The sequence below is a fragment of the Rhinolophus sinicus genome, linkage group LG04, assembly GCF_036562045.2.
Source record: "Rhinolophus sinicus isolate RSC01 linkage group LG04, ASM3656204v1, whole genome shotgun sequence".
NCBI lineage: Eukaryota > Metazoa > Chordata > Mammalia > Chiroptera > Rhinolophidae > Rhinolophus > Rhinolophus sinicus.
In genome coordinates this window covers 161,616,348-161,639,213 of record NC_133754.1, presented here as the reverse complement: position 1 = coordinate 161,639,213, position 22,866 = coordinate 161,616,348, and the positions used below count along the sequence as shown (strand labels likewise).

Sequence of the window (22,866 nt, the reverse complement as noted above, 5' to 3'; positions counted from 1 at the left end):
TGTAAACAAATTTTTATTCAATCAAAGAATCTGGACATCTTATAGTTCATTACAATGGATCTGACATATACATACTTAGTGAATTGAATTTTTCTTGAATTATTTCTCAAGGTAAATGCTAATGTTTTACTGAACCTTTGGATAAAATATATGGCGTACAGTAAATTGCACTAATTTGAATTAATTGAGGGCTCAAGATAGCCTGAGTTACGAAGAAATAGATGTTTACATCAGGCTTATACAACCAAAGTTTCCAGATTTTTCTTAGGGGAGAACCTCAGGGTATCTGGCCTAAGTACTCCTATATCAGCTCTTTTGATATGTGTTTTAGGGTCCACTGAAATAGGCCCCCTTAATAATAAGCTTAGCAAACTCTTTTCTTTGTACACTAAGTAGTGTTTAAAACAAGAAACAATTAAGTTTGGGCTTTAGCTTGTTGTCAGGTTTGAGATTTTATTTGTACCCTCCTTACAAGCTAATACATTAGCTATAGTTTCATGGATGCTGTTAGAGACACAAGGCTCCAGAGTAAGACATAGGGCTATTGCTCACATCAAGCCAACAGCATGAGCAGGTTTGCACTGGTTTGCTTGCTTCCCCTCCAGTACTTATAGAGGTGACACTTAGTGCCCAGGTTGCTGCCTACAGACACAGGAGAAGAACTCTGGACTCTGGGAACTCCCATGTCAGAGCCAGCAGTAAGCCTGCCCTCTGTCCAGGGGGAGAGATTACCTCAGACCTCAGTGTTTCTAGCTGCAAATACAACCCTGACAAATGGCCTGGGGAAGAAGTGGTCAGGGTCTTGCATTTTGGGTATAGACGTGTAGGAGTGACAGACCCCTGGAGGAGTCTCTGCCTACAGTCACATGTTAGGAAGTGATGTACTATTTTAACATATTTTAGAATGAGTCACCTTATTTAGGAAAAGATTTCATTGATTAAAGTTATCTATTTCTTGACATTTTAAAATAAAATGCTTGAAGGAAATATTTATAAAATACTAGACTGTAGTTAAAAGATTATTTTCAATCCAATGTAATTTTTAATAGTTTTGGACTAAATTTTAAAAGCCAAATATGCATTTATATCATACTTTATTTGGAGATAATTGAACAACAGCTGAATAAGTCAAATAACATATTTCTAGAACTATATGTTTGTAAAATAATTACATACTCTATTTTACAGCGCAGCAAAAGAAATATCATTGGATATTTTGAGCAAAGGGATTCAGAAAACTATAGAGTTTTTGAAAGAGTAGCAAATATTTTGCATGATGACTGTGCCTTTCTTTCTGCGTTTGGGTAAGTGTCTTAACTGAGAGTGTGTTAGTGGGAGTGGGTTAGTTTGGCTGCTATGGTTAAAGTAAAAAGTAGAGAATTCGTTTTTATTTAATAAATTCTAAAAATATATGCTTTTGTTGGTATTGCATAGTCTTATAAGTAGGAAAGATGATGGTCAAGTATATATTTCAAGTATGTAATTTATACATTGCAAAAACAACTAGCCAATTCTGCTTCATTCAGGTATATCATTGCTGTGTGTTTTTTTTTTTAAAATGTATTATTACTACTTTTCTCGTCCTATTAGGACTGTTTCAAAACCAGAAAGATACAGTGGAGACAACATAATCTACAAACCACCAGGGGTAAGTTGCTCCTTCTTAGTGTGTATAATTTAAATACATGAATTGACTAACAGTCTGTCACTACAATTTTTCACACACACAAAAACAGAAATCTATAAGAATTTTTCCAATTGATAATATTTATTTTAATGTTTACAGTGTTTTGACACACTGAAGTTTTTAGTTTTTATATAGTCATATGAATGAATTCTTTGCTCAGAAAACTTATTTGCTATTCTGAATTCAGATAGGTATTTGCCTGTATTTTCTGCAAGGGCATTTCTTTAGTAGTAGCTTACACAGTGTGATCTTCTCTAGATTATCATAATCCAGTCTGGTGTCTCCAGGTGTAGTTTGATTGTTAAGAGCATAGGCTCTGGAATGAGACTAAGTTTTAATGTCATATTTGCCACTTTCCTAAGTGTATATAACTCTGGGAAAATTTCTTAGCTTCTCTGGGCTTCAGTTTGTTCATTAGTAAAAATAGCCACAATAATAATAATACCTGCTTTATGGGGATATTTTAAGGAGTAAACGAGTCAACACATACAAGATGCTTACAACAGTGCCTGGATATAGTAAGTTTACTCAGTTAATGTTAGCTATTATTTTTACTGTCATTTTAGGCACTTCATAAATATTGATTTTTGAGTCTAAGTGGAAACAGATACTGTAGGTAATTAATATTAGAGGTAGCCATGCCTTCAATTTGTATAGTATCTTGTAATTTTTAGGGCTTTTTCACTGGAAGCCTCCAAATTTTCTTCGAACATTTTCAACTATAAGGGATAGCTAAATTAATTCATTTGGATAATTCTTTTTCACAATGCCTGCCTGCTGTTGGTGAAGATACTGATAAACAGTTAATTGACCCAAATCCAAGGAAAAGCAGAAGGCTTAGACATCGTACGTTGGATAACCATGTTTCTGATAGTCGCAGAATTTCCAGCTTTTTACCATCTACAGCCCTCTTTCTCAGAAGTTCCATGTTTGTTGGTTTTCTTTGTGTCCCCTGAAAATTTTCTGGGCCCCTAAATGGCTTCAGGAATGTCATTTTGCCAGGACAGGTTAGATTTGTTTAATACTTTTTTCTGTTTTTGTAACAGCATTCTGCTCCAGACATGGTGTACTTGGGATCTATGACCAATTTTGATGGGACTTACAACTGGATTCAAGATAAATGTGTTCCTCTTGTCCGAGAAATAACATTTGAAAATGGAGAGGTATGGGCTTTCTAATATGTGCTGTTATTTTTAATTCAGATTTCTGAAAGAGCAGACTTCCTCCATTCATTTTACTACTTGACCACAGACTTACCAGTTGTAAAAATAACATAGTGACCATAACAACATCATAGCTATTGATATTTCTGTAATACAGGCCAGTGGTTCTCAACTGCGTTGTCCCAGGACCCCTCTGTGGCATTTCCTGCAATAGCAGTGGCTCATTGCAGTCTTAAAAATGCCTCTCCAGTGATTCTGATACCCATCCTTGGCTGAAGATCCCTGTTTAAGGGGATGTCCTTCAGAACAATGCTCTGCCGATTTTTGTTACAATTAATTACATGCAGTGAATCATCCTTTGCCATAAAAAGGTTTTTCTGATTTCCATCTATCCTAAAAGAATGAAGTTAGGAAAGCATTTATCAGTTTTTAGATAACTGACCTCAGTGATCCCGTATGCCTGAAATAAAGCACATGCAAACTCTTACAACCCCCACAAAAACAAAACAAAAAAATCTACGAGGTTGGAGGAGCAAGTGCAAAGGGCTATGGCTGTGAGGTTCCTCTCGCTATTCTTTACTGTGTTTGAAACACGTCTCTCATTTCATTTCACCCTAGTTTTAAAACCTATGGGCTAAGAATGCAATTTTTAAGAAATATTTTTAGTGCAATTAAAAAAAACACACTTTTTTATATGCATATACACTTCAAAAAATTATAACAAGTGTATAGTTCAGATTTTAAATACACAGCTCAAGAAATTAGCACATAGCAAACACACCCCTATAATCACCACTTAGTCAGAGGTTAGCTATTCTGTAAAGGAATCAGATGATAAATATTTTAGGCTTTGCAGTTCATACAGTTTCGGTCGAAACTACTCAACTTTGCAGCCTTAGACAATACATAAATCAGTGTGCATGTGTTCCAGTAAAGCTTGCTTGCTTGTGTTCTTTCTTAGTTTATCAAATGGACAACCCTGCTACTTTTCTCAGTTCTCTAGGCTTCAGGTGCGCTTACCTGAATTACTTACATTTTTATTGTATTAGCTCATTTAGTCCTCAGAGGCTCAGAAAGATTTAGTAGCTTGTCACGATTTTTCACCTGCTCGGCACTTTTTGCAGGAACAGTTTAAAAAATAGAGTTTAAAGGTATAGGCTGGAAAATCTTAAACAATAAAACAGAAGTTCCAACTCCCCATAAATCATTTAAACTATGGAGGAACCTCTAAATCTAGTTGTCTTGATATCATTCTTCTGAATCTTTTAGTACTTGCTTGGTAGAGAATATGTTGGTTGTGGACATGGATAAACTTGGAAGCTCAAGCAGCAGAAACTACCAGCTACTTTGTTAATGTATATAAATTAGTTTAGCAAACAGATATTTTCAAACTATTAATCTGCTTATTACTTTTCTCCTAAGAGTTGTTAGTTCCTCCATACTTTTGTTTAATAAAGTAATATATTTGTTTTTACTTTTAACTTCCCAGCTCTTAAATTTTCTAAAAGATGACTGCTGAGTCTTCTTTCCCAATTAGTATTTATTCAGCAACACTTCTGTCTTCATTTATTCAGTCATAGGTTGATTACACATTATTATGTACAAAAAAATCTATGAGCAGAAGAGAAGTGAAATAAGATTCTCTGGGTTACCAGTCCAGAAGTTCACATATATTGTACAGATAATGTAATATAAAGACAAGCCCCATGCCATGTGCAGGGCACTGAGAAAATGTTCTGGAAATTCAGAGTAGCAAATTCATTTCCACCTTTGGCAGAAATGAGGTAGAATCACGGATGGTTTTCTAGAAGCGGTATTTCAGTCCTGCAACAAAAGGGGTAAGAGAGAAATATAGTGAAATACTAATGGAACTAGGGAAGTAAGAGGAGGAGACTGTGCATTAATAGTCTTGAAAGTATTTGGTTAGACTTTGAAATGGAAATATTAAGCAGGAACTTGGAAATCTAGACTTGGATTCTGAACTAGAAACTGGGCATGGAGACACAGCTAAGGGACCAGTTAGTGGAGGTGATTAAGATTGTTGAACTCATTGAAGTTGTCACAGAACTTCACACAGAACACAGAAGTCCAAAGACAGAACCATGGGGAGTAAGTAGTAGCAGTGTGTGGGGGCAAGAAAAAAATGTGAGGAAGAAGAAACTTGAAATCAGCTTCCAAAAGCTCCATGTGATGTCAGGGGTTGGGGGAGGAGAGATTGGGAGTGACTGCTAATGAGTATGGGGTTTCTTTCTGGAGTGATACAAATAATCTGCAGTTAGGTAGTGTTGATGTTTGCAAACCTTGTAAATCTAATAAAACCCACCCAATTGTACACTTCAAAATGGTGAATTTCATGCTATGTGAATTATACTTCAATTTAAAAAAGGTAAACATGACAAGATGCTTAATAATTTATTTTGTATATGAATGCGACAGGCTTAATTGTGGAGATAGGAACCAAAAGAAAACTCTACTCCTACAAAATAGATTCCAGTTTCAGTTTTTTTAGGGTAAAGAACATTTGAACTTTCTGCAGAGGCAGTTCGTAAATTACAGAGAGACACACAAAGGATAAGTGATGGAAATAATTTTATTATTAGGCCCTTTCTGGACTTTTGCTTGAGTCAGGATTTAGCATTTGTCAGAGAGAATAAATGATTCAAATCTGTCTACTCATCATACTTCTCTTGTATTATTCTCTAATAATAATTTAAAAATTTAAAGCACCTTATAATTTTCAAGGTGCTTTTGTGTATGTATATATACAAAGTACATATAAACACACATGTATAGTGGCAGGTATTTGTTAACAATGTTGAAAATTGTGTATTGGTTGAAAACTGGCTATGTTATTGTTATTTGCTCTGAATCAAACACTTTTCAGCTTTGGGTAGGTCTCATGTAAGTTTTTGCAGTAAACCTTAAACATAAGCTTGCAAATCACTCAGATTTATTTACTGCTGGTACACTCAGTTTTTCAGTGTTATCTGTGAAAATAGTTTACCCCACCCTAAAATCAGAATCTTGATATAGAACCAGCATAGTTCCTCCTTTGGTCAACTCATTTTTCAAATGCCATGGCTGCATCCAATACTGTAAGATAACAGCCCAGCCCAGTGGTTACTTTTGGCAGATCAGTTCCTATAACAGAGCAGAACAGCAGGTCCTCTGAATGCCTGGGTACTTCACTCAGGTGGAGGGAATGAGTTCCTTCATCCATTAAAGCTAATGTTTATTTACACCACTGGGCCTTTTTTTCCTGGGATGTTGCAACTGTTGCATGTTACATGGGTTGGGTTCAAAATTGTTCCTACCTAGAAAATAGCTAGAACCGAATGGAGAGGCCTGATAATTCTCACTGAATACTTCTTTATACAGGAATTGACAGAAGAAGGACTGCCTTTTCTAATACTCTTCCACATGAAAGAAGATACAGAAAGTTTAGAAATATTCCAGAATGAAGTAGCCCGACAATTAATAAGTGAAAAAGGTAGACAGATTAAGGTGTTTATTTTCATCCTTCCTCTTTGTTTCTTTCTTTCTCCCCATCCCCTTCCCCCATTACAACCCCCACATTTACATGTAAACATGGGGGTGGGAGGCATTAGTAGAGAGCTAATATGAAGCAGTGGTTTACAACCATGACTGTTCTAGCTTCCTAAAATCAAGTAATCCCTAAAGTCAAATAGCATGAAAAGTGGGCTCATAAGTGGACTCCATTAGTTTTAGGCACTTTCTTCCAGCACCTTGATATTTGTCTGGTTCCTTTCTAATCGATAGTCCCAGACATATTGCTAAGAGAATTCACAGTCTGATTAACATTTATTTCTAAATGAAAGAAAGTTGAGCAATTCCCTGTGGACTTCTCCAAAGCATCAAAAAACAATTTAAGGTATCACCGACGTTCCCTTTGTAGTTAGAGAAGAAAGTCAAACATAATAAACTGAAGGCATTGTACAGAGCCTTACCCATATTAGTCACTTAGTAAATATTTTGGGAGTTGAATTACATTAAAAATCAACCAGTAGGAACTAGAAGAACACCCTTGATGACATGAAGGGGGTCCCTTGAGAATAGTTCCCATGTCAGTTTCAGGAACTTGCTCCCAGACCTGGGTATTCTGCAGAGCGGATGCCCATTTAAGACAAAGACAAATCCACTGTAGCATTTGAATTCAAGTCGAGTTGATGTAATTTCTAAGAAGAGTGTACTCTCTGCTCTAAGAACTAAAATCCTACCTCTTTTAAGTGTTATAATATTTAGGTTTTAGCTTTTGTGATCTATATTACTTTAAAGAATGTTGGGGGTTTTTTTAGTTATGCCACTTTTTATGAATTTGCAATCTTACGAGAATATAATCAAGAAGATTCTAATCTACCTCTTCAAATTCTGTTTCTTCTAAAGGTACAATAAACTTTTTACATGCCGACTGTGATAAATTTCGACATCCTCTTCTGCACATACAGAAAACTCCAGCAGATTGTCCTGTCATAGCTATTGACAGTTTTAGGCATATGTATGTGTTTGGAGACTTCAGGGAGGTATTGTAAGTATTCATTTTGGTTTTCTTAAATTACTAATATGTGTCTCAAACATGAACTGAAAAACAAGTGTTTGACTATTTTAAATCTTACACTGAAACAGTAATACTTTGTCATTTGGGTGGAAAAAGTTTGTTTTGTTTTTTCACTCTAAAGTGTGATATAATTGACTATGAGGATTATGATAGAGCCTTATAGAAATGCCAGCATTAGGTGAGCCTCATACTTGGAAATTAATCTCTGAAAGAAAATGTTTGGCCTTTGAGAAATTAGTTCTGAATTGAGTGTGGTCTTTGTCAGCACGTCATGGTAAGTAGACTAGAATCCAGGTCAGTTTAAAGGAACTCGGTACTGTCGCTGCTCATTGTGACTGGGTATCGCAAGCATGTTAGTGGCATTTACTGCCCGGAAGATAGCCCTGATGGCGCATTTCTCAGGGCATGCGGCTCTAGACCTCTGCAAGAACAGGAAAGCTTTCTGACTCTCCTCATCTATTCATAGTATTAATAAACATAGAAACCTTGTAACTACCGCAGATTGTACATTTTTATCAATTTTTGTGATGTTAAATACAGTGGTACAAAATGGAGATGTTTCTTCATACGTGAAAATTTAAGCAATACTGGTGTTCATTCAAATTAGACCTTTTTTTCCTCAAATTCATTTAAATACTCTTTTTTATGTCCAAAGATGACATTGCACAGTGAGAGGATGACCTGAGGTCCGATTTCAGTAGAGCTGTGCTTGGTTGGTAGATGTTCAGTCCTAACGTAGAGGAGGCCTAGGGCTGAGTCCTGCCCGAGCAAGTCCTTCAACGTCTGTTCTTGTTCTTTACACTCAAAGTGTGGTTGACGGTACAACCTTCCTAATGGCATTGTTATGAAAATTAATGAGAGCTGATGGTTGTGTTGTAACTCATAGAGTACTAACAGACACGAGTTGCTTTTAACTTTAAGTGCACTCAAAAGAATACCATTTAGCTACGAACTCATTAAGTATTTACCCAGGTCTTCTATCTGACAGTCACTGCATATAGACCAATGGTTTAAAGTATACTAAGATTAGGTCCCTGCCCTCAGGGAACTCACAACCACGTAGAGAAAGGAAATACGCAGGGTAACAGGCACTTGTTTTGTGACGTAGTAAGTGCTCTGACAGAATTCAGCAAAGAGGTCCCTGAGAGACCTCTTTCGGGAGATGTTGATGCCTGTGGTACGCCCTAAAGCTCTGCAGAAGTGTGTCTGGAGGCGAGAAGGAGACAGGGCGTGGAGAAAGGGCACAGTGGCAGCAACAAGTACAGAGACTGCTGGCTGAATGTGAGTGAACGGGAGGGGGCCGCAGGGGGATGAGGGCTCATGAACGCCCTCATGTCCTGTGTTGAGGAAGTTTGATACCTTGAAAACTAGGAAGAGCCAATGAAGGGTTTTCATGAGGGGATTGTTTTTTAAAGATCACTTCAGGATGCAAACTGGAGACTAGATTAGAGGGGCTCAGAATAGAATCTTGGAGACGGTTCAGCAACCCAGGAAAGAGTTGAAGATAGATAACCAGTAGATGATTCTAGAATAAATGAATTACCTAAGTAAATTCTGGCAGTAGCACTAGAGCTAGAGAGCAGCAGGATTTTTGAGACACTCGGTAGCTTAGTAAATGGGGGAGGGGACGCCAGCCGTGATGGCCAGGAATCTGACTTGGGCCCCTAATTTGGTTGTGTTGTCGTTAACTGAAATGGGGAGCTCACTAGAGGAGCAGCCTTGTGCTAAATGTAATGAGTTCCCTTTCTTGGCATATTGAATTTGAGGTGCCTGTAGGCTACAGAGAGGAGTGTCCAGTAGCAAGTTTACATGGCTCTGGGATTCAGCAGTGAGTTGAGATAGGGGCTGCGTCTTAAACACATAAGGATATAGCTGAAGTTATAGAAACAGATGAGATGACCTAGAACGGGGATGAGAATGGAACCCTGATGAGTAGCAACATTTAAGGGGAACTCACAAGAAGAAAGATGTAAAAGAGTGAGGAGAAGGAGGAATTAAAGAAGGGAAAAAAGAACCAGAAAAGAGTAATATGGCAATTGAGGGAGGAGAACTTCTATCAGGAGGGAATGCTCAGCAGAAGAAAAGGATGAAGCATCTGTTAGATTTGACCAAAGAAAAACAAAACCCAAAATTAAAAAACTGTATTGCAAAGAGTTGAAGAGGGACTATTTGGTGAGGAAATGAAGATTTGACGTGAAAATTCTTGCAAGAAGCTAGCTTCTAAAGGGAAAGAAAAATAGAGGGATAGCTCAAGAGAGACAGGATGAAGTAGTTTTAGCTTTTCTTTTTTCCCCCCTTGAGGGCACAAGAAATTAATGATTAAATTCTTGTGGTGCAAAATCAGATGGAGTGAGGAGTTATTGAAGAGCTAGGGAAAAAAGAGGCTGCTGAATAAAGCAAAACCATAGGAGCACAAAGGGAATGAGAAGCAAAGGAAAGGAAGTACCCTCCTTCCTCTCTAGTGAGGAAGAGGAGGGGAGAGTGTGGTGTGTAGGGACTGGCGGTAGTGACAGCAGCCAAGACCGCAGTTTCCTGTCCGAGTCTCGTTTTAACTATGGCTAAGGAAGCAAGAACATGTGCTGTGAGTGGGGAGGTAGGGGGTGCTTGCGGGGGCAGGAGGAGAAACCCACCTTAGAGATCCACATCTCCCTACCGTCCCGGCATTTACTTAAACATTGGGACTCATTTAGTCCCTTAGCAAGTGTGTGGACTTGGACGGTGGGGCTAGATGGAAGTGTCCGACTTCGCTGTTGGGTGTCCTGTTCCTTTCGCTCCTTCATAGGCTTGCTTCCTGAGGCTGCAAGCTCAAGCTAAAAGGACGAATTTCTTAGGAGAGAGAGAGGTGGTAGTTATTCTAGTGGCGGGGCTCACTGCACGGGCTTCCCGGGAGAGTGACTGGGCTTGGAATCACAGTGCTACCTTACTCTTGGGTCCTTTCCATGAACTGTTGTCAGCACATTTCTCTACCTCTAGTAGTGGAGAAACCTGGGCTGGTTTATATACCTCTACCCTTTCACTGGAAATTTACAGCCCTACTTGTAAAGTCTCAAATGAGTGGAAGTCACCAGGATGCTCACTAAAGGGTTAGGTTTACTCATTGGCAACCAAACTATATGCCCAACTTTGGCTTTTGGTCCTTAGAATGTGTTACACATCAAAGGAAACCTGTGAGGAATTCCATCTTGGCTAGCTTCAGTTTTCTCCTCCAGTTCTGAAGTCAGATTTAAAACACGCTAGCACTTCTAATCCCATTTTGGTGTCTGTCCGAGAACCCAGACTAACAGGGGTAGTATTCTTTATCATGTGACCCAGTCCCCCTGCGCTGCAGTTGTACTTTACTGACCCAAGAAAAGCTAATCTTAGCAGCCACCAGCATTCTATTTATGCCCTCATGCAAAAAGAAACTGAGCCAATAGGATTCTCCTAAGAAATCTGGAAGTAGGAACTATTCCTCTCCCACCCCGCAAGTGTTTAGTCCCGTCAGTTGGGAGGAAGATAACAGAAGTGACTATATTTGAAGCTCTTTGAAACAAATTACTTCTTTAATTTCTCTCTTAGGTACTTGATTTCACCTCCTAGGCACTGTTCTAACTAATATTTTTTTAATTGTAAGGAGGCACATGCTGTGTGAACTACAAACTGAGCCTATGTAAATAGATGTTAGTGTTAAAAATCAAATAAAACATGCAGCAAAGTGAATCTGACACATTTAATGGCTTGCATAATTGTTATTATGCTGCATGGCAATTAAGGCTTAAATGATAAGCAGTTTCCATAAATTACTATAATTACTACGACTTAGTAACTCAGCATTTCTGGGGTCAAATGGAGGAAGTATGGTTATGGTAAGGAGAGCGAAAGCAGATTTATGGTCCAGGCTCCTCCTGTGCCAGAGGTAGGCCTTGGGGGTAGGGTGGGTTGCCACCAGTGTTCTGCTTGCCGCTTCCTTTTCAGAGGAACTGAGTCTTAGGGAGGCAACATAGCCAGCAAGGCCATAGAGCTGATTAGTGGCAGGGCTAGGATTCATGTCAGAATACACTAAATCCAAAGTCCAAGCTCATAATTTTATACCAAAAGCAATTATGTTTTTAATACATATGGAAAGCAGTGTAAGCGTGAAAGTGAAAGATGTTTGAAGAGAGAGTACTTACTGGTACCTGAAATTAAATCACATATCTATGAACCTTGATTTTTTTCCTATAGCTTGACATAAAGAACAGGGTATGGTATAAAGGCCGGTGAAGGACTTTCAGGGGAAACTTACCGTCCAAAAAACTGGCCAGCGAACACCCTACCACCTGTACGTTTGCTGAAGAGTTCTTTTCTCAGCTGCCACAGGAGCCCCAGTGACTGGGGGAAAGCAGGACAGGTTTCAGTTTACTCCTAGTAAAACGGGACAGGCTACTCTAATGCTAATGAGCTCCCCAGTTCTGGGCTCTAGGTAATTTATCCCAAATCACTGAATCACTGAAAATGAGTTTTACAATTTCAGGTCTCACATTTAAGTCTTTAATCCATTTCAAATTGCTTTTGTATGTGGTGTGGGATAAGGGTGCAGTTTCATTCTTTTGTATATGGATGTCCAGTTTTCCCAGCACTGTTTATTTAAAAGACTATCCTTTCCCTATTGTGTATTCTCGGCACCTTTGTTGAAGATTAGTTGACTAGAATATGTGGATTTACTTCTGGGATGTCTATTCTGTTCCATTTGTCTATGTCTATTTTTATGCCAGTACCATACTGTTTTGAATACTATAGCTTTGTGGTATATTTTGAAACCAGGTAGTGTGATGCCTTCATTTTTGTTCTTCCTGCTCAAGATTGCTTTGGCTTTCAGGGTCCTTTGTGGTTCCATATGAATTTGAGGATTGTTTGTTCTATTTCTGTGAAAAGTGTCATTGGAATTTCAATAGAGATTGCATTGAATCTGTAGGTTGCTTTCGGTAGTATGCACATTTTAACAACATTCTTCCAATCCATGAGTACAGGGTATCTTTCCAATTATCTGTGTCTTCTTTCATAAGTGTTTTATAGTTTTCAGTGTGCAAATATTTCACCTCCTTAGCTAAATTTATTCCTAAGTATTTCACTGTTTTTGATAAAGATGTCCACCATCACCAGTTCTATTTAGTATGATACTGGAAGCCCTATCAAGTCAATAAGACAAGAATATAAATAAAAGAAAGTGTTCAGACTGGAAAGAAACTGTCTTTTTTCATAGCTCATAATTGTATACGCAGAAATTCCCAAATTTACGAAAAAGCTTCCAGAACTAATAAGTGATTTTAGCAAGATAAAAGTTCAACTTTTTAACACTTTTATTTCTATACACTTTTATTTCTAATTGGAAACCAACAAGCTGTTAAAGTACCATTTATAAAGGGGGAAGGAAATTACCTAGGAATAAATTTGACAGAATATGTGCAAGGTCTATTGCTGAAAACTACAAAACCCTTACTAAAGAAATCAAAGACGACCAAAATGAATGAAGAAACATACTGTATTCCTGGATTAGAAGACTCAATACTGTTATCAATTCTCCCCAAATTGATCAATAGATTTAATGCAATCTCATCAAAATCTCCACTAGATTTATTGTATAGACAAGCTGATTCTAAAATTTATTTGGAAAAGTAAAACTAGGATAACGAAAACAGTACTGAAAAAGAAACTTGGAGGACTCATACTATCTGATATGACAATTCAGTGAAGAAGGATAATCTTTTCAACAAATGGTACTGAACCACCTGAACATCCACATACCGAAAAAAGAATTCCTATGAATTTAACTCAGATTCTAGACCAAAATGTGAAAGGTAAAACTATAAAACGCTTAGAAGTAAATGTACTCCTAAGAGAAACTCTTCATGACCTGGGGTTATACAGAGTTCTTGGATAGACCACCAAAAGCACCATCCATAAAAGAAAAAATTAATCAATTGTCCTTCATCAGATTAAAAACTTTTGCTCTGCAAAAGATACTATTAGAATGTAAGAGATATATGAATGGCAAATAAGAACATGAAAAGGTGCTCAAACGTCACTAGTCATTAGAGAAATACAAATTATTACATTGTTACAAAAGTAATTGCAGTTTTTTCAATTATTTTTAACCTTTTAAACCTCAATTAATTTTGCACCAACCTAATAAAACCACAGTGAGATCCCATTCTACATCTTTTCGAATGGCTAAATTAAAATACTGATAATACCAGGTGTTCTTGAGGATATGGAGCAACCAAAACTCTCATACATTACTGGTAGGATTGCAAAATTATACAGCCACTCTGGAAAACAATTTGGAAGTTTCTTAAAAAGTTAAACATATACCTCCCCTTAACCCAGTAGTTTTCCTAGAGAAATAAACTTACTTTCACACATAAACCTGTGCACAAGGATTTGTAGTAGCATTGTTTAGAATCCCCACAATCTTGAAAGAACCCTAATGTCCTTCAGTGGGTGCGTGGATAAACTAATTGTGGTATATCCACTTAATGGAATATTATTCAGCAATAAATAAAGGAACACACATTTGGATACATGCAACAGTATGGATGAGTCTCAAATGCTAAATAAAAGAAGCCAGTCTCATGATTACATACTGACATTCTGGAAAAGACAAATTATAGGAACAGAATACAGATCGGTGATTGGCAAGAGTTAGAGGTAGGTGGAGGGTCTGACTTTAAAAAAGGGTGTAGGAATTGTTCTGTATCCCTACGCCATTTCTGGAGATGGTAACAAGATGCTTACATGCATATTTTAAAACTCAAAACTGAACCTAAAAGAGTGAATTCTATATGTACATTTTTTAAAATAATAAAAGTACTTCTCACCATGTATGCATTTCTCAAAGCTCGTTTAATGATATACTTAACATTTGTGCCTAAATTTTGCATCACCTAAAAATAAAGATTGTAAACAAACAGTGTTTGGAGGATGGGAAAGAAACACCTAGGTGTTCTAATTAGAAAAATTAGAACCTAAAGTGTGAAAATACAATCGAATTTATTATGGCAAAGGTTCATTTATTTTCCTTCTCATTAGAGTACTATGTTGTCTGTTTCCTTGACAATACATTGTTGATTCACCAACTGCTACTTAATAATGATAGTTTCTGGCCACAACTGGATACGACCTCTTTTGTGATCTGTTTCTCTACCACATCAGGTCAGGTTTGTCCTGTCTCCCATGTCCTTGCCTTTTGCTCACAGTTCCTCCTCTCTTCTCATCTGTCGACCAAGGGGATACAAATCATGTTAGGGAAAAATGTGGTTTGAGTGTTGTCTATGAATTTGTTACATTTAAGATTTAACTATAAATTATTTCTTGACGAGCAGAAGCAATTCACATTGTGTTGGTTGTGGTCATCTTTGGACCTTATAAAATAACAAACTAATAGGGGCTTTATCTTAAACATTATAGACTATTTGCAATTCTTTGAATTGACCGGTTCTAGTTTAGCACTTTGCTGTGGGTGACAGTAGATGATGTCAGATTAAATTTGAATTGATCTCCTTTCATTGTTTATCTCTGGTGCATGTGCATTTTCTTCAGCACCAGAGAACCTTTCAGAGGCATTCTGTCAATACAGCTACCTGACAGTCATTTGTATTTGGAAACTGTGCATTTGGCACCTACTGTTCTCTGTTGCATTGGAGCTAGTGGGGAGCCACAATGGGCGTGCAGTGAAGTTATTGGTTGGTACATCTCAGTGGGAGTTATTGAAGGGAAGAAACAGCACTTGCAGGACCTCAGGAGAGGATGAAAAGAAAAACTGGTAATATTCTTCGCTACCAAAAAATAATGATTTAAAAAGTCAGTCAATTTTACTGATGGAATGAAAGTGTTTGTCAACCTGGGTTTTAATTCTTGTAGTAGATATGAAAAACAAAGGGTTTCTATTTAAACATATATAATAAAATGTAAAAACATCAAAACTCAGAAGACAAATTATCTGAGCAGAAATATAAATTAAAACAATGGAAAAATGCTCAATTTCTGAAGAAATGGAAATTAAAATGCAGATGTCTTTTACTTATCAAGTTAGCAAATTTTAATAATAATAAAAAAGATGCTGGCAAGACTTCAAAGAATAAGCAGGTAGACAAGTAGCAGCAAAAATTGATGTTTTGTAGACATAATTTGCCCATACTTTGTTAAAAGTTCTTATTCTTTAACCTAATACTTTGTTGGTTATAACTCAAATGCAAAGAAAAAAGGCTGTTACAGGTAGGTCCTCACTTAATGGCATTACATAGGTTCTTGGAAACTGAAACTAAGCAAAACGATATATAATGAATACATTTTTACCAGAGGCTAATGAATATAAACACATTAAATTCTCATGGCATATTTCTGGTCTCAAGAACATCACCAAACTTCTAAATGAAGACCCAGAACACTTCTAATATTAAACATTGAAATAAATGTGAGCTGTACATACATTTAAGAATGATTAATGAAAACAAGATAATGATTTTCCAACCTGCTTATTCCAACTCAGGAATAAGCTGAATTCAAAGCCTGTCCTGGCAGCTCCAATTCAGAGCCTATCCTGGCAGCTCAGGGTGAAGGGTGGGACCCAATCCTGGATAGGACGCCCTTCCATCACAGGGCCGCCCACACCCAAACCCACACCACTCAGAGGGGGACAGTTCAGATATACCGATTCACCTCACCTGCACATCTTTTGGATGTGGGAGGAAATGAGCGTACCCAGAGAAAACCCGTGTAGACACGCAGAGAAAAGGCCGGGAATTGGTTTTTTTTCCCCTTCTTTCACATTGTAATGAAACGTTATTCAAGGACCTGCTGTATATAAATCTGCTTAGCTTTATAATGGTCTGTTTTGCTACAGTGCATGTCTGTACTGCAAATTTGCTTATACCCTGATTAGTAATTAGAGGAATGATGTTAATATAAAATGACTTGTGTTGGTTCATATGCTGTTTTCCTCGATGTTTTGAAGCCATCAAAGAAAGCTTTTTCACCATTAAAGAGGATGGCATAGTGGTACATGAAGACCTAAAAAAAAAAAAAAAAAAAAAAGGACAGTTTCATGGCCTTGAGAGGTGCTTTTGCTTTTCACAGTGTTAAGTGATCCAGTGAGGCTGCCCGTGTGGTTAAAGAAGTTGTGTTTAGGAGAAAACATGAAAAAGCTATCCACTACCTTAGATTCTTTGATAGAATTGGTTCTGCCCTCAAGGACCTAAAGACCCGCATCTCAAAAGAGGACTCGGAAGCTCCAGGTTCAGGCTGACCCAGGCACCGGTCCTGGTCGGGGCTAAATGGTGCTGTTTCTGTTCTAGGTACTTCCTTGGACTCTGCTTACAGTGCCACAGAGTTTTAAATGGTTTGCACTGTTTTTCCCTTGAGCCCTGTTACTTTTAGTGTGATTTTGCAGAACAGAAGGTTTTTTAGTTACTTACATTAAGGAAAATATGTAAATGTCCAACAATAAGGGATGGTTAAGTAAGTTTTAGGAAAGCATCTTGACTCTGATACATCTGTTACAATGATAAGCATAGAAAAATTTCTATGAACCAAATGCAAGAATTAGAACACAGAACTGAGTGTCTAGATATGATTACAACTGTGTGAAAATGTTCGACTTGTTACCTGGACTGAAATAGTATTGCAGTTAAAATTTAAAAAAAAATATTTTTTTTATGAAGTTGGTAAAATAGAAGTAATAGTGTAAGCTAAGTTTTTATGTGACTTTGGTTTCAGAATTCCTGGAAAACTCAAGCAGTTCGTAATTGACTTACATTCTGGAAAACTTCACAGAGAATTCCATCACGGTCCTGACCCAACCGATACAGCCCCAGGACAGGTAGGACTCCTTTTTTCCAATGGGAACTTTTTTCCTTTTTCAGTTAGTCTTGAAGAGGATCTAAAGCTCTTGCATAGGCTTGAGTTTCTGCTCCTGAATGTCTTTGTAAAGAAATTCTGAACAGACTCTAGATAATATGCAAATTATGTTCCTTTAAAAAATTTTTAAATTTCATTCCTTCAAAAAAGTTGCAAGAATGTTGCAATATATGTTTTTGGTCTGAGTATGCCTTTTGTGGATATGGCTTAACTATGAGTTAAATACAATTGGCTTCAAATAGAATAGGAGGTAGGAAATGGAAGCATGTAGATCAGTGAAGAAATCAGTGGATTCCATTCCTTGTTCACACCGTCCTCTGTAGCTCGGAGATTGACCACACTACGAAGAAAAAAATGATTTGGTATTCTGGCTAACCCATCCTAAGAGCCCTCACCAGTACAGTATTCATAATGCTGAAAGCTTATGGTTTCATGCAGCTTTCCATTTGAGATTTCGAATGCTTGACATTTTGTATTTGCTTTGTGTATATATATTTTTTATTTTATTGGGGAAGGGGAACAGGACTTTATTGGGGAACAGTGTGTACTTCCAGGCCTTTTCTCCAAGTCAAGTTGTTGTCCTTTCAGTCTTAGTTGTGTCGGGTGCAGCTCAGCTCCAGGTCCAGTTGCCGTTTTCTAGTTGCAGGGGGCACAGCCCACCATCCCTTGCGGGAGTCGAACCGGCAACCTTGTGGTTGAGAGGACACACTCCAACCAACTGAGCCATCCAGGAGCTCAGCGGTAGCTCAGCTCAAGGTGCCGTGTTCAATCTTAGTTGCAGGGGGCGCTGCCCACCATCCCTTGCGGGACTCGAGTTGTTGAACCGGCAGCCTTGTGGTTGAGAGCCCACTCGCCCATGTGGGAATCGAACCGGTAGCCTTCGGAGTTAGGAGCATGGAGCTCTAACCGCCTGAGCCACCAGGCCGGCCCCTATATATATATTTTTAACCTGAGAATTTTGCTATTTCTACCATGTAACTTGTTACAAGTAATTTCTATGTTCCTGCTTTGTTAAACACCCCTAAATTTGCATTTTGATACATTATTGATTTACATCATGTCTATTACAACTATAATGAGAGGGAAGATGATATATACCAAACTCTCTTTTATTTCATATGCCCAGAACTTCAATCCACTATTTTGCCCAAAGAAACTCCACATATAAAAGAAAAAGAAAAATTAAGTGAATTTTTCTTCACTTTGAATCAAATTAAGTTGAGAGTCAAGAGTTCCCTTTAGGAATCTGATGACAGATTTTTCCCTTAAAATCTGAGGTCAGATTTTTCTTTGGTAGTTAAACAACTATAGAAGCAGGCAAACCTTTTGTTGGCAGTAATTCACAGGTGATTATTTTCTTCAGAAAAATGGGCCTGCATAGTATTTTACCAGATTAGGGAAAGATGTAGCTTACCATTATTGTATGATCCTGCTTTGTCTCAACTTCTCCATTAGACAGTTGAACTCCTTGTATTTTACTTATTCATCTTTGTATACTAACTGGTACTAAATATGTTTGTTTCAGAGTAATATTATTTCAGCTAAATTAAACCAAATCTATATCTCAACAAAAAATAAAAATATGCATTGGGGGAAATGGAACATGACAAAGTTATATAGGAAGTTTGTAGACACTTTATTTACCATTATAATGGGAATGTGCCATTATGTGTATGATATCATATATGCACCATGTGCCTGTGTTAACTACAGGGGATATTGAAACAATGACAATCATGTTTGCTCTTGAGGAGCTTACAGTGCGGAGATAAAGGATAGACTACACTGCCTTTTCTTTGAAATTCTTGGAAGTCGCTCTTATAATTCCACCGTGTATTTTTGTCTGCTATTTGTACACAAGTAAAATAACTGCAGAAAATAATTTCTTGCAGTATTGAAGTGTTTATTTTCTTCCTTATGTCAATTAAGTTTTGACATAAGGCATCCAGGTAATTGTTAAATAAGAATTCCAGCTGCAGAGTAAGGTGCCTTTAATTCTCTTAGCAGTCATTTGTAAGAGGGAAGGGTTTGGGCCGACTTATTATCAAGGGTTGTGCTGCCTCTGTAGAATATTCTAGGAAAACACCCAGGTGTCGGGTGCTTTGTTTCCTTCCACTACACCTCAGGAACTGTCAGTGGGCCCACACTTAATAGCTCGGTGGCAGCTCTGCCCTGGAGAATCTGAGGAAAGGCATATGAAATGAGGAAAGCAAGATTTCAAATGTTAACTCTTGTTTTTGGCACATAGTAGCTATCTTTTATTGAAGATTAAGCAAATAATTACAGGGCAACTACCATTCATCTAATACTCTTATTAAAACATTATAACTCCATTAAGTATGTTGATGTAAAAATGTTTTATTCTCTCTTGTAGGAAGTCCAAGATGTAGCAAGCAGTCCACCTGAGAGCTCCTTCCAGAAACTAGCACCCAGCGAATATAGGTACACTTTATTGAGGGATCGAGATGAGCTTTAAAAACTTGAAAAACAATTTGAAAGCCTTTCAAACAGCAGCATCAACTTACGTGGTGGAAATAGTAAACCTATATTTTCATAATTCTATGTGTATTTTTATTTTGAATAAACTGAAAGAAGTTTCGGGTTTTTAATTTTTTTTCCTCCCCTGACTCAAAATGCATTGTCATTTAATACAGCCTCTTTTTTAAAAATCGGCTAGGGTTAAAAAAAAAACACAAAAATCAGAGGCCTCTCTTTGCTTTCAGTCTGTCCTGTAAAATTTGTATGAATCAAGTGAAAGGTGACATTGCCAGAAGCATCCCATTAACTTGCAGTACTATTAGGTTAGGCGGACTTAGGGCTTTTTCCTGTGTACTGTGTGCTTTCCTTTCTGCTCTTTACATATGATCAATTCTGTTGGTATTTTCATTATCACGTTTCTCAAAGCTAAGGGGGTACGTATTCTGGATACTTGGGAGGGGAATAAATTAAAATTTTCACACTGTGTGCTGTGTTTTACTGACTGGTTGGATATTGCTTATGAAAATTCCATAGAGGTGTTTTTTGGATTCTTAATGTGTAACTTAAAAATACTATGAAGAGGAGGAGAGCCATAAGCCAGAACATTTGGCAGTAACTGTCCTTATGAATTAAGAAAAAAATGAAAGGCGTTATTAAATTTCTATGTGTTTTTCTAACAAAGTGGCATATGGATGGCATTTAAAGCTCTGAATTATACCTAAACCTGGGAGAGGAAATTACTCGTGGAGCAGGTTACCAGTGTTGAACTAGATGGCTTTTAAGGCTCCTCCTATCGTGACACTTCCATTTCCAAAGAGGAAAAAACAGCAGACAAATGGTATTTCAATAATTCTAAGCTCCTTCTATCTTGTACTCTTGTTATAGTTGTATAGATCAAAAACAGACAGTAGGCACGTAGGTTTTTAATTTCTTTCCATTGTGAAATTGTCAGAGGACCCTGCCCCCTCCAGATTCTCTGATTTCTTAGGCCTGCAGGGTACAGTCAAATGGGTCCCTGTACCAGGCCTCAATACTGCCAGGGAACAAAAACCAGAGGGAACAAAAACCTCGGTATCCTATCAGGAAGCCCAATGCCAGAGGACAGACACGTTCAAAATTGGCTTTCCTCTGGGCCTGGGTTGGTGCTATAGGCCAAGAGTCATTTTATATTTGGAGTCTGTCGATCCCAGTTTGGGGAAAGATTATTTTTAAGCTTAAAAGGCTGACATGTGCCATTATATGTAGTATGTAATATATGTAACATCTTCCAATTCTTTCAAAATAAAGTGAATATTTATAATGGATATTTAATGATTGTTCTTTTTAAAACTCAGCCTAGAAGTCTTAGTTAAGTTATGCATGACTTATCCATCTTTGATTTAGAATAATAAATTTGTTAATGTGATAAGGGGCATGTTTAGTATATTTCACCAAATTAACTAGAACAGCAGGACAGAGTTGCCTAAAGGTTGGATCTTCATTGCTTGTAATCAGTAACTTTGAAATCAGAGATGTCTTCAGGACCAAATCTGAGGTGGCCAGAATGAAAATTCACAAACATTCAACAAGATAGTACACAAAACCAAAAGCAGCACATGCAATTAACTGGAATAAATTCGTAACCCTGTAATTGTCTTTCCAAAATAATGAAAGATAAGACGCAAGTACTGGGTTGCGAAGTGCTGGCTTGAGAGTAGTTAATATGAGAAAGGGCTCAAGGAGCACATGTTCCGTGTGATCTAAGATGAGTGAGTGGCTGTTACAACAGTGAGTGGGTTTGAGATGCATTATTTAGCATTCATTCATGTTGGGACTTAGTGCCACTATAAGTGTCGTCTCTCGACTGAATCTTATGTCTGTATGTCCAGTTTCTAGCAATTCTAGAGTCATCATCAAATGTTTATTGAATGAATGAGATGCAAAATGACCTTGGGTAATTTTTGTACCTCTGAAGGACTCGGCACTCATCAGGAATCTGCCCAATTTTATAAAAAGTCATTAACAAGCGTAAATGTAAAACAGCAAAATGCATAACAGAAAATAAGTTCTTGTCATAGAGCAAATGTGTGGAGCGTGGGGAAGTGACCTGTGGGTAGGGAAATGAGAGCCAATTCTGCAGGGCTTTGTACACCAAGCTAAGGGGTTTGTACTGTATGTTGTAGGCAGCAGACATCCATCAACAGGTTTTAAGCAGAGAAGTATGTTCATATTTAAGTTTGAGAAAGAAGATGGCAGCAGGTCTGGGTGTAATAGAATGAGTCCAGCAGAGGAGAGAGAACAGCCAGAACTAAGACAGTGACAGCAGAGATAGAGAAAACAGATACGAGACGTGGCAAAGATGTCGATCCATAGGGCTTTGCCACCAGCTGGATGTGTAAAGAGAACTTCCAGATATCTAGAACTCACAAGTTAGACGTCTTCCCTTTGAACCATGAGTCAGAGACTATTCCAGGTGGAAGGAAGTCTTCCAGTCTACTCTGGGCATCAGGCTCCTCAGCTGTGAAGAGAAGGGGATGAAAGACTAGACTGAAGAACACAGTTGAATGCAAAACCAAAATGAAAAGCGGGCCCTTCCTGTCAACCCGCCACCCTTTCCAGTTTTTCAAACATTGTTCCAGTAGTGAGGGAGGCCATAACAGGATGAAAACTTTCTTTAGATGAACTTATGAACATTTAGAGAGTGGGCATATAAAGCATCTCATAAGAGCTCTCTGATGAAGTCAAGTGGTCAAAAAATCATGTGCAAAAGAAGGAAAAACGCATGGAAAAGGCCAAAAAGAAGATTGAAATATATAACTGTTTGAAGTGTAAAAGCCCAGAATGAACTTAAATTTGCAGAAAACACTCAAATTGCCAAGAAGGCATTTGAAAAACCAAAAAGAATGGATAAAGCAGTATAATGGATTAATAATCAGGAAAAGCAGAAAAACTGAACTTTTATTTTTTTCTCTCAAGGAGATGTAGTCTGGCTGGACAAAAATAAAATGACTGACAAAACTGCAAAAATGAGAAGTAAAAATCTTACCCCTTTTAGTAATTTCAGGGCTCTTAGACCCAAACCAGTATTCTAGAGAGCTGGAAGTTTCAAA

The 22,866-nt window shown here is 37.6% G+C and overlaps 1 protein-coding gene across 1 annotated transcript in view; it reads left to right on the top strand.

Annotated features, from left to right (window-relative positions):
* Window positions 1-20,261, top strand: part of ERP44 (endoplasmic reticulum protein 44) — a 60,088-nt gene extending 39,827 nt beyond the window's left edge. The window contains exons 6-12 of the mRNA XM_019729225.2: window positions 1,189-1,304; window positions 1,591-1,648; window positions 2,734-2,850; window positions 6,229-6,340; window positions 7,255-7,396; window positions 17,159-17,261; window positions 19,674-20,261. Coding sequence (XP_019584784.1) covers window positions 1,189-1,304; window positions 1,591-1,648; window positions 2,734-2,850; window positions 6,229-6,340; window positions 7,255-7,396; window positions 17,159-17,261; window positions 19,674-19,775 — 750 coding nt within the window. The 3' untranslated portion in view covers window positions 19,776-20,261. The remainder of the gene's footprint in view (window positions 1-1,188; window positions 1,305-1,590; window positions 1,649-2,733; window positions 2,851-6,228; window positions 6,341-7,254; window positions 7,397-17,158; window positions 17,262-19,673) is intronic.
* The last annotated feature ends 2,605 nt before the right edge of the window (window positions 20,262-22,866 follow it).